Source organism: Gossypium hirsutum, chromosome D04 (assembly GCF_007990345.1).
Source record: "Gossypium hirsutum isolate 1008001.06 chromosome D04, Gossypium_hirsutum_v2.1, whole genome shotgun sequence".
NCBI lineage: Eukaryota > Viridiplantae > Streptophyta > Magnoliopsida > Malvales > Malvaceae > Gossypium > Gossypium hirsutum.
In genome coordinates, this window is record NC_053440.1 from 35,623,202 (window position 1) to 35,644,299 (window position 21,098).

The window sequence follows — 21,098 nt, forward strand, 5'->3', positions numbered from 1 at the left end:
TTGAGTGACATGTAAATATATGACTTGAGGTATGTCTATATGTGATTCAAATGGTTGAATGGTTTGTGGTTGTGGTAATGTATGTTTAGGTTTTAATGTGATTTTGCTTTGGTATGAATTGAGGTCCCTTTGAATGACATATTGGTTAGAACTTATAGGTTGAATGATTTGGTATGTTTTGATTGTGTTTAGAGAGTGTTTTGGTCAATTGAATGTATGTGTAATTGGTGTATCTTGTTGGGCAATGATAGGTATTGAAATGGCTTGTTTTAGGGACTAAATTTGGAGCACACGATCACCTCACACGGTCGTGTATCATTTATACTTTAGGTGCAATGTCTCAAAACAGTTTGTCACACGTCTTGCAACACGGCCGTGTGACTCAACATTGAATGTACATACGGTTTGGCAGATGACCGTGTGGCCCTATTCTGAATACACACACAGGCTAGGACATGACCGTGTGTCCCTACTTCGAATGTCCACACGGTCTGGGCTATGTCAAATGACCGTGTGACCCCTGTTTCCCAATTTTTCATATTTTTCCAAATTTTTTTGATTTGTTTCAAATTGGTCCCTGATTGTTTTAAGATTATTTTTAAGGCCTCGAAGGCTCGATTTAAGGCCCAAATGTGTATGTTTGCTATGATTGTAATGAGTTATTGTTAAATTAATATTAAATGGTATTATTGATCTATTTTGAAGCTAAAGGTTTTGTTTTGTACAATAATGCTTTATAACCTCAATCCGACGATGGAGACTGTAATACCTAAAAAAAATTACTACAGTAAGAAAGTAAGATAATATTCCTGATATAGTAAAATAAAGAAATAAAGCGATAAAAAGGGTACTTGTGAGTTATGTCAACATTGAGAAGTATATTATGACATATTAATTCAAGAAAGGATTAAATCTCAAAAGTGAAAAAAAGTTGTGGCCCAAGAGTAAATACTCAAAATTTAAGGGGTTATAGTGTAAATATGAAAAAGTTGAAGGATCAATAGTGCAAATATTTTAAGGGTAGAATAATCTAGAAACCAAGGAAAATGGATGAATTAGGACCAAATTGAGAATGTGAAGAATTTTGAGGGACTAAATCGTAATTTTACCAAATTAAGTGATGACTCAAGGATGGAATTTTAAAAGAACATAAAGGGCAAAATGATCAATTAGAAGAGAGAGAAATCTAGAAGGCAATGATGATGTTGGTGATATTTTAGATTAATTAATTAAATAAATATTAGTTTATTAATATTTAATTTAATTTTAAATGATATTTATTATTTATTATTAATTTATTTAGTATATATATGTGGAAAGAAAGATGAAAAGCAACCAACCATCATCTTCCATGCATCCAACGTGAGGAGAAGAGAAAGAAGAAAGTTTGCTTTCTTTACAATTTGGTCCTTCCTCCAAAAACTTACCATTTTCACCTAGAAATCAAAAGAATTTCCATATCCATTAAGAGAAAAAGATAACAAGGAGACTATGGGGAGCTAGAATATCAAGTTGGATTCCAGAAATTGAAGCTGGAAGAGAGCGAAAATCAAGTTAAAGATTGAAATCAATAGGACAAGGTAAGAACATTGAGATTTCAATATATTTTTAAGTTTGATATTATTGAACTAGCATGGACAAGATGTTATAGTAGAGCTTTTTTATATAAAGTCTAATGTTATTGATATATTAATGAAGAGAAAGAAGTGAAAGTAATGGGAAATATTATAGAGAAAGGGAATAAGGAAGTTATAAACTTAGTAATTAAAATTTTGCACTAAAACAGTTTTGGACAGCAGTAGTAGGTTAAATTTGAAAAATCGCCATAAATTGTGGAAATGAAATTAGAGGATGAAAAAAATATGGAATTAAAGATTATTGAGTCTAGTTTCTCATAGAAGAAACGGTGTAAGTAATGGAATTGTAAATCATGAGATATAATAGATTTTGTCAAACAAGGTTAGAATGATTTCGGGTTCCCCTATTCTGACTTTGGAAAATCATAAAAAATTGTAAAAAAAATAATTATGGATTATAATTTATATGTTTAAAATCCTTAAAGAGACTATTTTCAATATAAATAAACAGAGATATCATAAAAATTTTGTACAAGGAGATAATTAAGTTTTAGTGAAGAAGGGTTGGAATTGTCAGACAACAGAATAGATGTGACTTTAAAGAATAAATTGTACTTATTGGCTAAATAAAAAATTCTGAAAATTTTATAGTAAGAAGATATATGAGTCTAGTTTCAGAGAAAATTAATGGATATTAATTTTGAGTTTTGTAGCGCAAGATATAAATAATTTAGTGACTATGACTCAAGTGGACAGCTTTGAATGAATATATAAATAAATGGTGAAATTATAGATAATGTTACATATAAGCATGTTATATACATTAAGGATGTGGAATGGAGAGGAGGAGGAGGAGGAGGAGGAAAATATATATTATTCAACTAGCATGAGTTTTCATTAAAAATGATCATTTTACATGTTTTAGGTTCAGGGACTAAATTGAACAAATGTGAAAATTTAAGGGTAAATTTGTAAAAATGTCAAAAAGTGACCAAATTGCATGAAATGAATTTTTTTATTATTTAAATTAGTAAATTGAATGAAATATTAATTTCGATGAAGATTGGGTGGAAATTCGAGAAAAATAGAAATTTTCTAAAATGTCCCTGAATTTTGCTATTTCTGCAATTTAACCTGGTAAGTTCGTATGAACTATATTTTGTATAATTTTAATAGAAGTGAATGCTATTTGGTAATGAATATTATATATATGTGTGTTTTATTATTGGAATTGAATTATTATTGGTAATAGGTATAATTATTAGATGTTTTGAAATGATTATCGGAAGCTCGATTGGGTTGGAAGCTTGTTGGAGATATATCACATTATCCACTGGTTCTATTGGTAATTTTGGATGATTTGATTCTGGTTATAATGACTTGTATAAGTTAAATTGGTTAATGTTAGCTCATAAATGTTTTGATTTTGATTAGTTATAAATATGAATGCTTGATGAAATGAAATGTCTGAAAATTAATTTGTAAACTTCGATAATGCTTTATAACCCTATTCTGGAAAAGGATACGGGTTAAGGGTGTTACAGAGACGGATTAGAGGTGTTACATGTGACCCCTATTTTACATTATTATCTTTAACTTTTGAAAATGTTACAATTTAGTCCTTATTCATGCTCAAGTTTACAAAAGAGCTTTTAGTAAGCCCAATTAGGACTTGGATTAATTGTGTATCTTAATATCTAGGTATTTATGATATGATTGAATATTTGAATGATTTCTTTATGGGATACTTTATCATAATTTTTTTAAAAATGTTACAAAAATGTCCCTATTTGATCTCTGGCTGATTCTAAAGCATTTGTATGCTCGTATAAGACCTGAGAAAGAATGTTCATGTTATTTAATGTTGTATTATTGATAAAATTGCATGATTGATGAAGTGAAATGATGATTTTACTGTGAATTTGTTTGTAGTTGCTCTTGCAACGAATGTGACACTCTATTGCTTGACCCATCGATCGGGTCAGGAAGGGATGTTACACACATATTGTTTTGGGTTACCAAAATAGAAATAACTCTATTTACAATGACTAACATGGAAATATTTAATCAGCATTTAATTATCATTTAATAGTGGGGTGGCCAATTTGATCAACTTCTTTTTTAGGGTGACCAAATTAATAAAAACAATTAGAGTGAACAAAATAAGAAAAACCCCAATTTAGAGTGACTAATAGGGTAGTCTATATTGTATATATTATATGATTTTGTTTATAAAAAAAGTATAAATAAAAAGAAAGAAATTGTTTGTAATAATGAAAATATAAAAACATGTTTGATATCTATTAGTTATTAATAGAAACATGAGTGAAAGAAATTTGGTATTTAAAATTTGTTTAAAAAATAATACTTTTGAGTTTAAATAGATTTGAACTAGCGTTAATTGATTTAAATTTAAAAACCGTTATTTTCTTCTTTCCTTTTTAGTTTTAGAAAGCATTTTAAATAAAAACAATAAAACTATTTTTTATTAATTTTAAATTTTAAATTTTTATTTTTAAAAAATATATTTAAATGGCGGCGTTTATTTTATAAGAAAATGAAAATGATCTCAATCTTATGAAGAGTCTAAATTTTGGTAAAGATTATTATTTTAGGAAAAAAAATCAGTTAATCATTTTTGCGAGATAGATTAAAAGGAAATTCAATCAACAGTTTCTATAAAATTTGATTTTATTTATATATTTATGAAGGTAGATAAATGAACATGAAGTAAAATTTTGAGTTTCATTTATTAAATAAATTGAATATAAATATTCCTTGTTAACATGTATTTAATTAAAATTTTGAGTTTTATTTATTAAATAAATTGAACATAAATATTCCTCGTAAACATGCATTTAATTATATATTCATGAATATATTCATTTAATTTAAATGAATGTATATAAAGTCAGATAATTATAAATGAACAAACATAAATATAAACATAAAAATTTAATTACGAACATGAATTTAACACGAAGAAAGTAAACATGCAAATTCGGTTCATTTACGGTTCTAATGAAGTACAACACACTACACCAAAACAAGTTTTTAGCGGCGTTTTTTTAGGCCTTTAGCGGCGCTTTTTAACGCCACTAAAGATCTTTGCGGCGCTTCTTCAAACGCCACAAAAAAGGCTGCTAACGAAAACGTCGCAAACGTTTGCAGCGTTTACAAACAAAAACGCCGCTAAAGACCATGTTCTTTAGCGGCGCCTAGAAAAAAACGCCGCTAAAGACCATGTTCTTTAGCGGCGCTTAGAAAAAAAACGCCGCTAAAGAACAGGTTCTTTAGCGGCGCTTAAGGAAAAACGCCGCTAAAGATCATGTTCTTTAGCGGCGTTTTTTCCTAATCGCCTCTAAAGAACGTGTTCTTTAGCGGCGTTTTTCCCTAAGCGCCTCTAAAGAATGTGTTCTTTAGCGGCGTTTTTTTACAAGCGCCGCTAAAGAACATGTTCTTTAGTGGCATTTTTTTTACAAACGCCGCTAAAGAACATGTTCTTTAGTGGCGCTTTTATACAAAAACGCCACTATTTTGGGGATTTTTTTTATATTAAATGTTTCATTTTTTCGGCCCTCTTGTAGCAAAAATTCAAAAGCAACAATTCAAAAGCAACCAATAGCAATAAATTTATATAATATTTCAACATAAGGGAATAAAATAATATTAATATCAATAAATAAAAGTGAATTCATATTGTTTTTGCAAAAAATGTTAAATGTTAAATGTTAAAATTATAAAAAATATTTATGTCATACACTATGAAGGCGGAAGTTGCGACTTAAACATCTTCATCATAATCTGAAGCTGCTGCTGAAGTTCGTCGTACTTTTTGCTCTGCTCTGCTTCTCTCGCTGCAGCCTCCGCTTCCCTCGTTGCAGTCGCTGCTTCCCTCGCTTCCGCCTCTGCTTTAAGTTGTAGCTGGAGTTCTTCATATTTCCTTTGAACCTCAATTGTAGTCGCTTGCAGTTGAGCCATCTGGTCTTTTAACCTCTGAACTTCAGCTTGAGCCTGACTCCCTGAAGCCATGTATTGGTGGGAGCTGGATCCAAAATATTGGGTTGGGCTAACAAAAGATCCTTGAAATCGAACCTGACCATACCTTTCAGGACCCAAAACTTCAGTAATAATCCGATTATCAATATCTTCAAGATGAACCGAACTATCACTAGAAGCAATTGCTTCGTACTCCGCCTTTTTATCCTTTAGTTTTTCCTAATAAATATATCATATAGTTAGGAACGCAATATTATATATTGAAAAACATATGCAACATAACAATAGTCGCATTACAAGCAATGAATTAAACCATTAGAAAATAAACACTATAAATAACTAAAATAAGTCAAATCATATTAAGTGAACGTACCATTATTTCAGCAGCTTCAGGAGTCATGGGAGATCCATCTTTCTTCCTATGTGTAATTTCAAAAAGTTGAAGGCGTCCAACTTTTTGACCGGACGACCGTTCCTACAATATAGTAGTATAAATATTATTTAATAGAAAGTTATACATATTCGACAATATTAAAAAATTTAAAAATACCTCCGCCTCAGCTACACACGCGAAACTTCTCGACCCGGCTGTATGGGTGAATTTTTGTTTCTGCCTGCTGCTTATTCCAACTTGTTCACGATCCTACGTTATGAAATTTTTTAGTACGTAAATAGAAAATACTATAAACCAAAATAATTACAATAGTTTAGAAGTACGTCAGACCTCGCCTTTATTCGAATGCCAAAATCTAACCGCATCTTCCCATTGGTACCTCAACATACCCGGCGGGACATTTTGCAATTTCTCATCGATGGTTGTTTTTGTCTTATAATAATTTTTCTTCAAAGTACTTTTGTTGTCTCTCCATCTTTTTCCCAATGCCTTCTTTACATAAGCATCCGAGACCTCTAAAGCAAACCTCACCTACAAAACACAAAAAACACAAGTTAATAAAGTAAATATAAATGAAACTATTTCCCAAGCATTATAGATGACATTAACATTTTGTTACCTTAATATTATCGAGGGCTTGGTTTTTGTTGCTATCGAGCATTTGATGCCATGACTCGTAGTTTATAGGCAACATATTCGGATTTCGTGCTAAAATGTCCATGTATCTAGCTAAAAGTCGAGCTTCTGATCCAACAGGCTGACCAAAACTGTTTCGTCCAACTTTGACACGCTCGACTGGATCTAACTCGTACAACTCTCTAAGTAGCGTACGTCCTCGACCTCTGCGCGTCCCACCATTTTCAGCTACAAATGGTATATTATAATATAAGAATTTGAAAAATAAATCAACTATAACAGAAACACGCATGTAAATTAAATGTAAAATTACTTTGAACTTCTGTAGGATCCTCAGCTGTAATCGGAACATTTGAAGATCCAACTGCTGTCCGTTGTTCAGTACTATTTGTTTCTGTCTAGTTTGGATTATTTTGAACAATGCTTCCCCTTAGAATTTTTCTTCTAGGCATTTTATCTACAATACACATAAAATAGTTAATAACTTAATAACTAATTACAACAATAACAACACATATAAAACAGTTGAAATATATAATAAGACGAAGATTTAAATTATGATATTACATATAATTAAACAATCGTAAAATCTTACTACATCATTATTCGTAAATATCTTCATCGGTATCCTGACGAACCCATCCAAATTGTGCACTAGTACTAGGGGTATTATCGTTTAAGTTTTGTTCTGGAAAGGGCAAAGTTACTGATCTATCGTCGATGTTATCTCTACTTCCACTGCCCATGTCAAATAAGTCTCTAGGGATGTTACGGAGTACAACGTACCAACCCTCATCAGTTGGATCTTTTGAGTAAAAAACTTGTTTGACTTGAGATGAGAATACATATGGCTCATCTATCAGTTGTTGTCCTGTGTGAATCAATCGGTCAAAGTTCACCATTGTAAAACCAAATTGATCTTGCTTAATTCCACGAGCTGTATTAACATCGGCCCAATCACCACGAAATAAGACAACTTTCCATTTGTCGTAGTAATCCAACTCAATTATGTTAGTAAGTTGTCCGAAATATTCCACATTTCCCTCGACAGGATTATTGTCCCTAGCACTAGCATAACTTGTAATTGCAGAATTGACAACTATTCCACAATTTTGCATTCTCCTCAACCTCTCGCGATATTTTGTATGAAATCTGAATCCGTTGATGAGGAACGCACTATATCTTTTAACCATTCGATTTGGACCTTGGGAGAGCCATTTAACATCGTCGTTTACGTTCTTCCCACTCCAAACCTATTGAATGGAAAGTAAACTGAGTAATTCATTTGTTATAAGAAAACATTATTATTTGTAAGCGGAAGCTCGAACTGCATACCGTTTGGCTTAACCATTCATAAAAAGATTCTGAAAACAACTTATTGATATCTCGATGTTGTGTTCTTCGGGAGCGCAAACGAGATCTCAAAATTTGTTTGTACTCACTGTGTTAAAAAAATGTGATCTTTGTTAGAAGATAAACAGTTATTAGTTTGATAAATATTTATCAAATTTGTAGAACTTACTTCCGTAAAGGTTCCAATAATTCGTGGTGAAACAGAACATATCGATGTGCTTGTACCCACGATAAATGATCTAATTCTGCAATTTCAACTTTTTCGATTGGTTCTCCAAAACTTTGGAACAAATAAGTATCGGCTAAGTTATGGTCCGTGAGTCTAGGATTCCTATTTGGTCTGTTTAACCTTGTTTCAACATCTTCCAAATATCTTGAGCAGAAGGTCATACATTCTTCTGCCAAGTAGCCTTCAGCAATCGATCCTTCTGGATATCGCTTGTTGCGGCAGTAAGACTTTAATTTGGATAGAAACCTAAACACAATATACAACATTTCTTAATTATTGAAACTAAAGGCATAGAGGTGAATGAAGGAAAACTTTAAAAATTTTTAATTAACACCTTTCTATGGGATACATCCATCGATAGAAAACGGGTCCGCCAAGAATTGCTTCGTGTGGGAGATGGATTATCAAGTGAACCATAATGGTGAAGAAGGAAGGTGGGAAGATTTTCTCCATGTTGCATAAAGTCAAAGCGGCTCGATCCTGTACCTTCTGAAGTTCTTGAACGTCCAAAACTTTGCCACAAATGGCTTTCATTATGTTGGATAGTTTAATTATACAAGACGTCACCTTCTTGGACATACAACATCGTAGAGCCACTGGCAGTAAATCTTGCATCAAGATGTGATAGTCATGTGATTTTAGCGAATATAATATTCGGTCTTTAACACTAACACATCGAGATATATTTGATGCATACGCATCTGGAACCTTTATATCCTTCAACACTGTGCAGAACAATTCTTTTTCCATCTTCGACATTGAAAAAATAGAAGGCGGCAACCGATATTTCCTATTCGGAAGTGGATTGGGATGAAGATCAGGTCGGATTCCCATTTGGACTAAATCAAGTCGACTCTGAAGATTGTCTTTTAATTTTCCGTCGACACTCAAAACTGTACCCACAATGTTCTCGCAGACATTTTTCTCAATGTGCATAACATCAAGATTGTGTCGTAGAAGGTGATGCTCTCAATAAGGTAACTCAAAAAAAATACTTCTTTTTTTCCACAACTCTGCCTCATTAGGATCGTCCTCTTCATCAGAGTCATCATTAGCTTCATCATTGGATCTTCTATTTCTTTGCGTGTTTGGCGGTTGGTTCATTTTCCCATAAATGAAATTCATATCTTCCAACATGAACAAGATTTCAGAGCCACTGGTCTGCGAAGGAGCTTCTCTGAACTCTTCAGTACCGTCAAATACAGAACTCTGAAATCTAAATCTATGATTTTCCAGTAACCACCGACGATGCCCCATGTAAGAGAACTTCTTCCCATTGTACAACCATTGCGAACATGTTTGTGCAGCACAACAAGGACACGCATAACGACCCTTGGTACTCCAACCGGATAAATTGGCATAAACGGGAAAGTCATTAATAGTCCACATCAAAGCTGCACGTAAATTAAAGTTCTCCTTTCTCAGCACATCGTATGTCTCGACACCAGCCCACAATTGTTTTAACTCTTCAATAAGTGGCTGTAAATAAATGTCGATATCATTCTCGGGCCCTTTCTCTCCAGGGATAATCATAGATAAGATAAGGGAAGATTGCTTCATGCAAATCCACGGAGGCAGATTGTAAGGAACAAGCACTACTGGCCAAGTACTGTAGACAGTGCTCATGATCTTGAAAGGATTAAATCCATCAGATGCTAGCCCAAGCCTCACACTCCTAGGATCGCTTGCGAAGCTTGGAAATTTATTGTCAAATGATTTCCAAGCTAAAGAATCTGCTGGATGCCTTAATAACCCATCATCGGTTCGTCCATCATGGTGCCACGTCATTGACTCCGCTGTCTTCGACGACATGAAAAGCCTTTGAAGCCTTGGTATCAACGAAAAATACCATAAAATCTTGACTAGCTTCTTCCGTGACTGTGCATCATTTTCATCGTCGTTCCCATCTTCTGTGTTTCTACTTATCCAACGTGAGTGGCCACATACATGACAGCACTGTTGGTTTCTCCGATCGCCCCAATACAACATGCAATCATTTGGGCAACTATGGATTTTGTTATACCCAAGGCCTAAATCTTTTATCATTTTCTTCATATCTTTGCATGACCGAGGGATTTTTGCAAACGGAAACATTTCTGTCAAAAACTCTAACAGCATTGTCAATGAGTTTCCGGTCCACCCTCCCAAACACTTTAATTGAAAAAGACGAACACAGAAGGACATTTTTGAAAATTTTGATCCCTCATATAGTTCTTCGTTCATGTCATTAAGTAGCGCATAGAACTTCGCGGCTTCTCCATTCGGCTCTTCATGACGTACAGTACTTCTCGGTTCGGTAAAAGCATTTCCACCAATATTACAATCATCAGGGGCCACAAACATCGTATGTCTCGACTGGACACCATGATTGTGCATATTAAATGCATCCCGCAACATACTTTCCATGTCATCCCCTCTATTAGACTGATGGTAAGCAGTATCAGGATAAGTTACATCCATCCTTGAAGAGGAAGTACTAGGCGGGCATTCTCTATGAAAGAACCATTGTTTATAACCCCGAACAAACCCATCAACAATTAGATGCTCATATACAACCTCACGATAATGCCAGTTTATGTTGACACATTTCTTACAGGGGCAAAGAATCATGTTCTCTTGGCTTGCATATTGAAATGCAAAATTTAAAAACGTCTGTACTCCATTTCGATAGCCGTTGCTTACCCTTGACAAATTCATCCAAGACCGGTCCATTTCTTAATTATTGAAGTCTGACGTTGACAATAATTTGCACGGGTAAGTTAAAACGCCAGATATTACTATATATGAGTTCTGTAAGTTATGATATGATAGGAAGGTTATGTATTATGTAAGTTATGTAAGTTGTGTATTATGTGAGTTATGTAAGTTATTTAATTTATGTAAGTTATGTAGGCTATGTATTATCTAAATAATGTAAGCTAGGAAGGTTATGTATTATGTAAGTTATGTAATTCGAAATTTGATCTTAATATTATAAAAGTAATCTTAATATTATATAAGTTATGTAATTCGGAATTTTATCTTAATATTGTATAAGTTATGTAATTAGAAATTTTACCTTATTATTGTATAAGTTATGTAATTCGAAATTGTAACTTTAATTTATGTATGTTATGTGAATTTTAACTTTAAAACAAATAAAAAATAACTTTGAATTAAATTATGTATGTTATGTTAGTTTTAACTAAATTTTTGTAAGTTATCTAAAATTAAACTTAAAATTAAATTAAAAATTAAGCAAAGTGTTCCCTGATATTACAAAAACAATTCAAATTTATTTCAAATCAGTCATGCATGAATATAAATTCTAATTTAGGAAATGAAAAACACTCAACATTGAGATCAATATTCAAGATCAAGGAATGTACCCAATTAATTCACAGACGGAAAATTTTTTTTTAAAAATACTTAGTGAAACTTAATTCAGAGGAAACAGACCGAGATATATTCCCAAAAATAAGCATCCAATGAATATCAAAAAGATATTGCAATCAAAACAAAATTAAACACGAACATATAATTGAAAGGAAAACAAGATAATCAAATAATAATAGACGTAAGAAATATTTACCTAAAGGAGGGGAAAGATGGCGCGAGAGTAAAGCCGGTTTCTATGGTGATTTTTTATTTTGAATTTTCTTAAAATAAGAAAAAAAGTGATTTTGTTAGAAAATTAAGTAAAACATTTTTTATATTAAAAATTTTATCTATTTATTTATAAAGACTAATTTATTTATTTATTTAAATTTTTTTTATAAAGACTAATTTATTTATTTTTTGAGTAAAAAAATAAAATATAATTTAACTAGTCTCAATGTATTTTTAACTTAAGTTCTAGTCCTAATATAAATAATAATTAATACATATATATTTAAACTTGAAATTAAAAAAATAACCAAAAACAAATTTGAAATTTTAATTATTTAATTATTTAATTTTTAAAATCTTATAAAATTATAATACTTAAATGATCTTAAAAATATCATTTTTCTCACTTTACTCCTAAATTTCTGCTTGACCTAATTTAGTACTACATTCTATTAATTGATTAAGTAACCACATGAAAAGTGACAATGCATTTTAATTCTGCCATATATTAATATTTTTTTACAAATAGCTTAAAAAAAGTAATTAGAGATAATAATGATAAAATCTTTTGGCAAAGATATTGAAGAATTTATTTATACTTGAAGGTAAAGAAAAGGGAAAAAGAAGAAACTTAGGCTCAACCCGGGCTGAACTGAAAGTCCGGAGTAGCGCCGGAAAATCGTTCTGGGATTTCAAATTGACCTAAAAGCTTTTTAGAAGAAGAATGGATAGGCTATCGAATGCGTTTTCGTTGCTGGATATTGATGTGGAAGATCATCATCCCCCACCGGCTTCATCATCTGCTTCCAAACCTTCAGGTCCACTTATCTACTTTCGTCTTTCAATCATTGCCTTTGGGTTTAGGGTTAGAATCATTTGAACTTTGGGGGTGTGCTTGATTGATAAATTTTTTTTATGATTGACAGGTAAGAGAAAAATCAATGGGAAGGGCTCAACTGAACTGAAACCGGCATTGCTTTCGGAAAACTACAAGTTACCCCTTGTTTGGATTGACTTGGAAATGACTGGTAAGCCCTAGAAAATGCTACTTATGACTAATTTTAGTTTACGGCGATGGTGGATTATGTGATGTAAGAATCGCATTCATCTCGTCTATGCAGGTTTGAATATTGAGACTGATAGAATATTGGAGATAGCTTGTATAATTACAGATGGCGCATGAAGAAGAAAAAGGAAGTTGACGAACTTACCGATGGTTGCGGTACCGGATACGCACGGAGGCTGTGATGCAGCAAAGAAATCGGCGTCGTTCTGGACTACGTTGGGGAACTGTTAGGAATTAGGGGAAATTTTAGGGATTTGGGGGAGATGTCTGTTTTGGGGGGTGGAGAATCGGGGAATTAATTTGGTTTTGTTTCGGTCAAAATGGTGGAAAACAAACGACGTCGTTTACGTCAACATATTTAATCCCTTTGCGGCGTTTATAAACAAACGCAACTAACTATATCGCCAAACGCAGTCGTTTCCCCATCAAGTAACTAAACCTCTTGGCGTTTTAGAAAAAACGCCACGAATAATATATAGAAAACGTCATCGTTTGTATTAAAATTAAAACAACATTGTGGCGTTTTAAGCAAAGTGCCACTACTAACAATGGAAAACGACTCAGTTTCCTTAAGTTATAATGCAAATTTGCGGCGTTTAATAAAAGCGCCACTAAAACCAACTAAGGAAATGGCGCCGTTTTTCGTAACACCATTTCGATTTTGCGGCGTTTATATATAAGCGCCACCAAATATAAGGTCAAACGCAGTCGTTTAAAGCAAACTCCTGTAATCTTTAAAATATATTTGCGGCGTTTTGGGTGTAACGCCACAAATATCCTTGAAAACGACGCCGTTTCTGTAACAAAGAAAATATACTTGCGGCGTTTTATCTAAAACGCCACTAAATGTAATAAGAAAACGGTGCCATTTTTTGTAACACCATTTTCGAGTTTGCGGCGTTTATATATAAGCGCCACTAAATATAAGGTCAAACGCAGTCGTTTAACGCAAACTCCTGTAATCTTTAAAATTTATTTGCGGCATTTCGAGTATAACGCCACTAATAACAAAGGAAAACGACGCCGTTTACGTAACAAAGAAAACATACTTGCGGCGTTTTCTCTAAAACGCCACTAAATGTAATAAAAAAACGGCGCCGTTTTTCGTAACACCATTTCGATTTTGCGGCGTTTATATATAAGTGACACTAAATATAATGTCAAACGCAGTCGTTTAATGCAAACTCGTGTAATCTTTAAAACATATTTGCGGCGTTTTGGGTGTAACGCCACTAATAACAATGGAAAACGACGCCGTTTCCCTAACAAAGAAAACATACTTGCGGCGTTTTATCTAAAACGCCACTAAATGTAATAAGAAAATGGCGCCGTTTTCTTCACAACTTACAGTATTTTACGGCGCTTTTATAGTAAACGCCGGTATTATTTCATCTATTGCGGCGTTTCATGTTTAGCGCCGCTAATTCTAATGCAAATCCACTAGAAACGGCGTCGTTTTCAATGAATACAATTTAAACCCTAAAACCATCTAATTTTTGTAAGCTTCTGGGATTTAATCCTTTTTCATATATATATATTTATTAAATTGATAATTTAAACTCAATTTAATTCGAATTATATTGTAAAATATCCACATTCAATTTAAACCCTTACACTCATGACCCGTGACCCGTTAGCCGGAACACCGTACCTGAATCCAAAAACTAGAAACAACCATAAACAAACCCCAAAATCAAATATTATATCATAACTTATCTTTAAACCCTAAACCCAAAACTGACCCTTAAATTTCCAAACCCCTAACCCCAAACATTAAACTAGATCTAAACTCAAAAACCCAAATCCCAAACCCCAAACCCTTACCCCCGAAAACTAAACCCCAAACTCAAAAACCAAGAATCCCAATCATAATATTATTGTAGTACAAAACAAATATTTTAGATTCTTATAATATCAAATGGTATGAATCTCAGTAATTAAATATAACATATATTATATATCTCTTAAGCCATAATTTCAACTATATATATACTCATAATTTTAGTTTATTAAATTTATTATTATCTCTTTTACAATTACGTACATAAAGAACATATATTTAAAATATAAATTTAAAAAATTAATCTAGACCCTAAACCCTAACCCGATCCCTATAACCCTAAACCTCTAAACCCTAAGTCTTAAAGCCTAACGTCTACTGGGGCATGGACTACAAAAATATTATTAGAGTTTGCATATCATTATCCAGAGAAAAAGATCGATGTTTCAACCCATTCTACTGGGGCATGGACTACAAAAATATTATTAGAGTTTGGTGCCCACTCCACATCGTTTTAGGAAGCTATATGCCATGTCCCATGCATATTATCATAATTATTCATCATTATCCATACTAACCCGACTAATTAAATAATATATAATATTATTAATCACGATATTAATTTGGTGTTTTATATTACTTTGTTTGATTTATATATTAATTTAGTCGAACTATATATCAAAATTTTTTCTACTTTTTATTCTTTACAACACAACAATTTAAGTTTTATTATATTTTATTTTACTCATAATTTTATATATATATTTTTCTACTAAAGTAGTTTAAATAAACTGTGATTGCAAAATAATAATAAATAGTTAGGACTTAATTAGGACTTCTCTTTAATTAATAAAAACATTTTGTATTAAACATTAATATTATTTGTTATCATTTAAATGTAAATTTGACCAATATATAATAAATACAATGAAATATTCATCTTATAATAAAAAATATATCAAATCATGAGATAATTGGAATGGTTTTTTTTACTATTAGCGGCGCTTCCAAAAAAACGCCGCTAAAGAACAAATCATTAGCGGCGCTTTTAAGAAAACGCCGCTAAAGGCCCAAAAACAAAGAAAACGGCGTCGTTGCCCTTAGGTTTTTTGCGGCGCTTCTCAGAAAACGCCGCTAAAGATATGAGCATTACCGGCGCTTTTAAAAAAGCGCCGCAAAAGGGACAAAAACTCGGAAATGACGTCGTTTGCATTAGGTTTTTTGCGGCGCTTTTTAGAAATCGCCGCAAAGTCCCCCGAGCATTAGCAGCGTTTTTATAAAAACGCCGTTAATGGCCCAAAAACTTAGTAAACAGCGTCGTTGGCCTTATTTTTTTGCGGCGCTTTTTGTGAATCGCCGCTATTGCTTATTATTAGTGGCGTTTTCGTTAATGCGCCGCTAATGTTCAATTTTTAGCGGCGTTTGTTTTCCAAACGCCACAAAATACGCCGCTAAAGACCTGTTTTGGCGTAGTGACAATAGTTTTCCCCCACCTTGTATTGCACCCAATTTGAGTGAAGAAGATTATTAATTAAGCTTTATTACTTAAGCTCATCATACATATCAACCTCTCGACCATTCAATGGTTGACAAGGCCTTGCGTTTTTCTTGCAATGTGAATTCAACGGACTGTCAAGAGTAGTTATTTGCTCTTTCGAAATCGACATCACCTGCAAATTTGTGTACTTTTAGCCATTTTGAGTGTAACATATAATAAATATACTTTCATTTTCCTACATTGCAAAAAAAAAAAAAAAAAACCTTTCCAAGAATGATCCATATGACATTCTCGGTGCATGGAGGAGTGGTGAGAGAACCAACATATGTGTAATACTTGCGGGGTCTTCGGTTCAATTCATTTATATTCAAGGTACCAAGAGGAACTTCTGTATTTTCCTTTCCCAAATGTTTCAATCCTTCCATAATCTGAAATCATAAAATTACAATGTTTCATCATCCTGCCCCTCCTTTTTCTTTGAACAACATAACATGGGCTATGTTATTTGGATATGAGAATTAATATAGAAATAGAAGTAGATCTGTCATCTCAAGTTCAAACGATTTCATGTTTTGATTTAGGATCGTTATTAATTTTAGTTGTTATCTTATGGTGAAATCAAGTTTGATTTAGATTAATCGAGTTTGAATAAGAATAGATAGTTTTATTTTGAAGGTGAAACTTTGGTACCCATATATTTTAAAATGCGATATCAAGTAGGGGAATTTTAAGAAGGTTTACCATAGAGAAAAGTGGATCGGCTTTGCTTTCATGGTAGAGCATAGATACAACTACAGCACTGTTATCTGCTGCCCGATGGACCATATGAAGCTCAGCTGCAAATCTGTATATTTAAAAGGGTCAAAACGAGGTGGGAAGAGGCAAAAGAGCCCATAAAAGCGAATTGGTCTCTTTAATGTAACATAGGATAAACTTGGACCAACCAATCCAATCACATAATAGTGTTTAGAGAGAGAAATTAAACTTACCTTTGTCCTTCAATGTGATGCTCAGCAGGTAAATGCCAGTGGAATTGCTGGAGGGTATAGTTTTTGCCATTAATCAATAAATCTCCAGGAGATTCCTCAAAACGCACCTGCATTCCCAATATTCATCAAATTTCTACATACCATCCTAAATATGATGAATGATGGGCAGGTAGGAGGAATTGCTTTGAAACTAACCCCAACGCTGTAGCCTCTGTTAACGAGCGTAGCATTTGCAGATTCGTAGTTCCTGGTTAAAGGTTTCAGTAGTTTGTTGTGGACCGTCAGATTCCTCTGAATGTTTATGGGAGACTGTCTTTTGCCTGTGGAACATGGTGAGAATGTTGGATTCAATTTTCCCCACTTGCCTGGACCATTGTGGCCTGAATAGCCGAACTCCATTCCTCTAAAAACTAACCCAACAAAAAGAATATATATATATAAAGAAGTGAGTCTGGAATTCAGAACATATATACGATGATTTTCCAAAAGAAAAAGCTGCAAGAACATGATCGTACCATCAATGGCAGAAGCAATGCCAAGAAGCAAACTAAGCGCGAAGATGATGAAAAGTTGAAGAGCCATTAATAACACGACCCAAATCTTGGACTACCCACAATAATTCACCTTGCCAAACAGAAGAACAATTGAAGAAAAGCTTATATAATTATCATATTTTCAGTTGCTCATGGCTACTAGTGTTTTGACAGTTTTCCACTGCTAAATATAGTAAGAGGGTCTGTTGGGAGTTTCTTGAGCACCTTACACAATCATATGCCATTTTCTATATATATAGTGAGTGGTAATATGCTGATATTTATTATCTAATGAACCAAAGCTACAATTTGACGGAAAAAATGTAATTTTTGAAAACTTTCAGACATATTCTCGATTAATAAAGGTGGAGGATTGAATCATAAAATTATGATTTTATGTTTTACTCTATGAGACTTTTATAACGGTATATCATATGTTAAAAATGGTTGAGTGATGAATAATAATTTAATATTTAAAGTAAGCTACTTGTGAATATTTATCGAGGAAAAAAAAATCTTAGATCTCACATTATCTAAATATTAAATGTGAGATATGTATATATATATATAAGAATTCACTTTAAAAATTATTGAATGATTAAGTTTTAAATATTATTCCTTGATGTAGGGGTTGCAAATCTAAATCTATCAAAATTGGGTTCTAGATCAATAAGGCGGATAATTATTATAGGGACTGAAATGCTTTTTCAATTATCTTATTATTTTTATCATAGGTGGAATCCTTTAATTATAGCAGATATAATTATAGGGTTCATCAACCCATGGAATATATTCACGGGACTGAGGCTGCGGGACAAGTTTTTTTAAATATAGGCATGAAAATTAATCATTATGTTATTCTTTTTTAATAATATTATCAAGTTTTCTCTTTAAGTATACAACCTATCTGTTTATTAAAATTTTGAAAGGGGTGATTATTATATATTTATAATAGCTTTTGAAATTTAGATAATATTAACTTTTTTTAATTAAAGATTATAGTATATAAATAATATTACTAAGTAAGATTTTGATAGTATCTTTAATAAAATTTGTATATTTTATTTTATTTATTAAATATTATTTTAATTTAATAAAATATGATTAATAAATGTTTATGTAAAATTTAAATATTTTATTGAAATAGTATTTAACTAAATTATTATTTAGGAATAAAATTAATTTTAGTAAAATTTGTTACTATAGAAAATTAATTTAATAAATAATATACTTTATAATTTATGACTAATACTATGATTTATGAAAAATTATTATAAAGAGTGAGTATAAAATGTTAAAAGTTGACCGTAGGAATGCTATTAGAGGTGATTATTATTGTGGGGACGAACTCCATATAATGCCCATTTCTCTGTTGATGATAGTGACCTGTTTGTAAAAGAAGAGGTGGGAGGCTAGATTGAGCCACATATATTCGGCATTGAAATACTGATCCATTCCTAACCATTTATTTTGGAAGAAAAAAAGTACTATGCAAAACAGAATATTCCCACTGTTGAGTTAGTGCAGGAAGCAGGAATATTGACATCTCATCCAGTCTCAATCTTATTAGTCTCGTGGTACAAATAAGATTTGAACTTTTTGTATTTTGTAAAGCGTTTTGCTCCATTTTTTTTTCACTCCACTCATTGCTTCATCTCCCATTACTTCATTTATTTATTAATATTTTTAATTTATTATTCTAAAAACTAAAAAGTTTATTTTATAATTTATGAATATGTTCTATTTTTTTTTCAAAATATTCACTAAAATAAGTCGACTGATTAATTTTCACCGTTTTCTATAAGTTCATTAAAACATATGTTTTAATTTTTAATAAATTTTCATATGTTTATAACATTCTTAAAATTAAATGTTGTACTTCCATATTTATGTAGAGATATGCATTAAATATCAACATCAAACATAAATATTTTAAAAAAAAATCGAAATCTAAAAAATGGAAGTGTAAGTAAAATGTAATGATATTGGAAAGGTGGTGGTATCCTAAAGGTAAAAGAGCACTTCCAAACCGACCACCACGTAAGGGCATGAAAACAGGAACAAGGAAAACGACGAAGCAAAAACAAAGGCATAGAAATGAGAAAGAGAAAGTGTGATAAAGTTATGGGCTAAATTTAAAGTGATATTCCATTACTCACTCACTCACCTTCTAGTTTCTTCTGATCTGATCACCCAATGCAAATACCACCTTCCCTTGGTATATTAATCATATTTACCGAAGTGGATGGAACCCACCGATGCACAATTTAGGTGAAGGATTGAGTCATATATCTATCCAAACTTCGAAATATCTTAAGAATGCATGGCTATTAAATACTATTCTCTTTTTAAAATAACGAAACAGACCATTATTGGCCGGATTGAGGTATGAAACTGAAAGCCGCAACCCAAGAATACCTCTAATGTTTTCTTTATACAACTTCGCCTAAGCTGATACATGTGATTGTGAAGACTAGTTTTCTCTGCAATATCTGGGTTTTTGTGCACCCATTGAACCATATAAAGAATAATATAAATCTGGCCTCATGCCTTTTCCCAAACTGAAAGGGTTGAAATAGTCTTCACTTGGAACAGACATTATAAAAGACAAGCACCATGCTGTTATATAGAAAATAGCCCCGAAAAAAACATCTGTCAAATTTGAGACTTACTTTTGCCTCATGGATTAATTAGGCAACTTGGCAACTGTAGCGATATATATAGTAAACAGGGAATATTTATCAGTAACTATAAGATTACGTTCAAGTTTGGCATGTGATACAAAAAATAAATATATTATAGAACGATGGCATCTAGTAGCAGAAAAAATGAATTTACAAAGAGAAACTAATGAAAATGAAGACTTGCATAATACTATTGCTAACGTACATAATGAATGTTTAAAACCATTTATGGAAAAGTTAAATGGGATTTGGTATGAGATGTTTATCTATATGTTGAAAAATATGGAATTAATAATTGAGTATTATCATTATTTTTTATATTTGAGATGTTGGTAATTTATTGAATCGTATTAATGGGTTGTGTTGGTTATGAGAATGATATGCAACTCATCAATGAAGATCATATCATATGAAGAAACATATTTGAGGATTGAATCGGGTCGAATCACATTTATCAAATCCTTTAATTAAGGAAGTTGGATTGAATTGAATCATTGAAGTCTTACCTGTCCTGTTAAGAATTCATGTTTACCTTGTTTCTTATTACTATATTGTATTTAGCTAGTTAATATGTTGTTTAATAACGATTGTGATAGATCTTCTCTATGTTAGCAAGTCTCAAATAAATTTATATAATTGAGAGACTTGTATAGGTTTATATACCTAGAATTGAAAGCACTAAATCTGTTCAAGTGAGGAACAATATTTTGTGAGTGTATATTGATAGTAAAACCTTTGTGTTGCATTTTTACTTGTTGAATTCATAGGGGAG

The 21,098-nt window shown here is 32.1% G+C and overlaps 2 protein-coding genes across 3 annotated transcripts; one reads left to right on the forward strand and one right to left on the reverse strand.

Annotated features, from left to right (window-relative positions):
* Positions 1 to 12,362: 12,362 nt before the first annotated feature.
* Positions 12,363 to 13,228, forward strand: LOC107898394 (oligoribonuclease). The gene is made up of 3 exons (XM_016823887.2): positions 12,363 to 12,594; positions 12,703 to 12,804; positions 12,898 to 13,228. The coding sequence occupies exons 1-3, from the start codon at positions 12,501 to 12,503 to the stop codon at positions 12,957 to 12,959; spliced, it is 258 nt and encodes an 85-aa protein (XP_016679376.1). The 5' UTR covers positions 12,363 to 12,500; the 3' UTR covers positions 12,960 to 13,228.
* Positions 13,229 to 16,131: 2,903 nt separating this feature from the next.
* Positions 16,132 to 17,894, reverse strand: LOC107899241 (alpha carbonic anhydrase 1, chloroplastic). 2 transcript variants are annotated; one of them, XM_016824895.2, is made up of 6 exons: positions 17,625 to 17,894; positions 17,305 to 17,519; positions 17,110 to 17,216; positions 16,862 to 16,964; positions 16,384 to 16,548; positions 16,132 to 16,292 (listed from the first exon to the last, which is right to left on the reverse strand). In XM_016824895.2, the coding sequence occupies exons 1-6, from the start codon at positions 17,689 to 17,691 to the stop codon at positions 16,164 to 16,166; spliced, it is 786 nt and encodes a 261-aa protein (XP_016680384.1). In that variant the 5' UTR covers positions 17,692 to 17,894; the 3' UTR covers positions 16,132 to 16,163. The 2 variants fall into 2 exon arrangements, with proteins under 2 accessions (XP_016680384.1, XP_016680385.1); XM_016824896.2 differs by having other exon boundaries at positions 16,444 to 16,548; positions 17,625 to 17,876.
* Positions 17,895 to 21,098: the final 3,204 nt, after the last annotated feature.